The sequence below is a fragment of the Asparagus officinalis genome, chromosome 8 (genome assembly GCF_001876935.1).
Source record: "Asparagus officinalis chromosome 8, Aspof.V1, whole genome shotgun sequence".
Classification (NCBI taxonomy): Eukaryota; Viridiplantae; Streptophyta; class Magnoliopsida; order Asparagales; family Asparagaceae; genus Asparagus; species Asparagus officinalis.
In genome coordinates, this window is record NC_033801.1 from 41,966,016 (window position 1) to 41,967,739 (window position 1,724).

Sequence of the window (1,724 nt, forward strand, 5' to 3'; positions counted from 1 at the left end):
TCTCGTTGTTAGCCCTCCGAAATCCTCCAAAATCGCCCAAAGGAAGAGGTTTAGGGTTTAAGAGAGAAGGAGGGGCTATTAGGAATTAGACCGGTGAAAGAGGTAGGTTTTCGGTGAAGAAATATATATATGAACCAATAAATCTGATCCAAACCCAACATGGCTCGAACCTGAAAAAACTCAATATCCGCTCGGCAGTCGACTGCCTCTATGTCACGGTCGACTGCGCAGAAAGCAGAAGGCTTTCTGCTCGCATGCACGTCCAGCGGTCGATCGCCATTATGGTGTGGCCGACCAGATAGGAAAATTCCTGTTTGTGCATGTTTGATTGTGTGCTGGTCTTTTCTACTTGATTTCTCTCACATATATACACTTATTTGATCCCCAAACACTTGTTATCACATTTATCTATGATATAAATATATATTTCATAATAAAAACTCATTCACTTTATTTTACAGGGTTTTACACTAGTGCTCATGTTTCCAAATGGATTAAAACCATCTGTAGCAAGCCCTAACCTCATATTTCAATAATCCGCAGCAAAGTCTGGATACTCCTGATCAAAGTGTTTCCATTCGGCAGAATTAGCTGGATGTCGTAGGAAACCCTCTTCATTTTGTCTTCTTCTTTTATGCCATTTCATTTTAGTCGCTGTATGTCTCGACATATACAACCACCAAAGTCTCGGCTTCAATGGAAAATAACGCAAGACTTTTTGTGGAACTTTCTTGCGTTTGCCATCACAAGACTTGTATCTCGACTCCTTGCACACTGGACATTCATCCAGTTTCTTATTCTCTTTCCCATAAAATAGTGCACAGTCATACATGCATGCATGTATGGATTCATACCCCAAACCCAATTCCAACAACATATTTTTGGCTTCATAGTTCGATGTTGGTATGGATGTACCTTTTGGATATGAGTCATTTAACAATTTTAGTAGATTTTTAAAACTTTTATTGCTCCAACGGCCATCTATCTTGATATGCATTAATTTTATAATAAAAGATAATGTAGAGAACTTTGTACAGCCCAGGTACAGTTCTCGTTGAGCTTCATTAAACAAATAATCATATTTGTTAACATGAATATCGTTCTCATCATCTGTCTCCATACTTATAGCCCCTTGCACATCATTTAATATGTCCAACATTATAGCATTGTCATCATCATCATCCTCGCTGTCACTTTCAAAATCTTCATACATTTGATCATCTGCGACATCAACAAAATCTTCCCCGTACTCAGTCCATGTCGTGTAATTTTGTGCAAACCCATTTACAAGTATATGTTTGCATATCTCGGGTAGAGAAAGACATGGCAAGGCATTTTGACATTTAACACAGGGGCAACACGTCTTATTTTCATGATCTAGGTGTTGTTTCACAGCATTCAGAAATGTTTTTAAACCATTGGTGAAGTCAGGGTTGTGAAACCTATCTCTAACAAACATCCAACTTCTGTCCATTAAACAAAATATCACTGCTTCATTGAACAAAATGTCACTGCGTATTAAACACCATTGACGATTCTAATCAGTAGCAAAGAGAAAAGTTTTGATTTGAGCTCCAAATAACAAAAAAAAAGAGGAAAAAGAAAATCCAGCTTAAAACACACAAAGTTCCTAAAAATAGATCTTGTAGGAAAAGTATTATCCTTTTCTTCAAAAAAATAAAAATACTAACAGTATTAAGATGAAATTTTTACCTGATGGCCAA

At 37.0% G+C, this 1,724-nt stretch overlaps 1 protein-coding gene across 1 annotated transcript; it reads right to left on the reverse strand.

Annotated features, from left to right (window-relative positions):
- On the reverse strand, positions 530-1,474 carry LOC109821169. Its single transcript, XM_020387358.1, has one exon. It carries the CDS (start codon positions 1,472-1,474, stop codon positions 530-532), a length of 945 nt encoding a protein of 314 aa, XP_020242947.1.

Excerpts from the sequence above, each read along its gene's own strand:
- LOC109821169 (XM_020387358.1), bottom strand. The coding sequence starts at position 1,474 with ATGGACAGAAGTTGGATGTTTGTTAGAGATAGGTTTCACAACCCTGAC.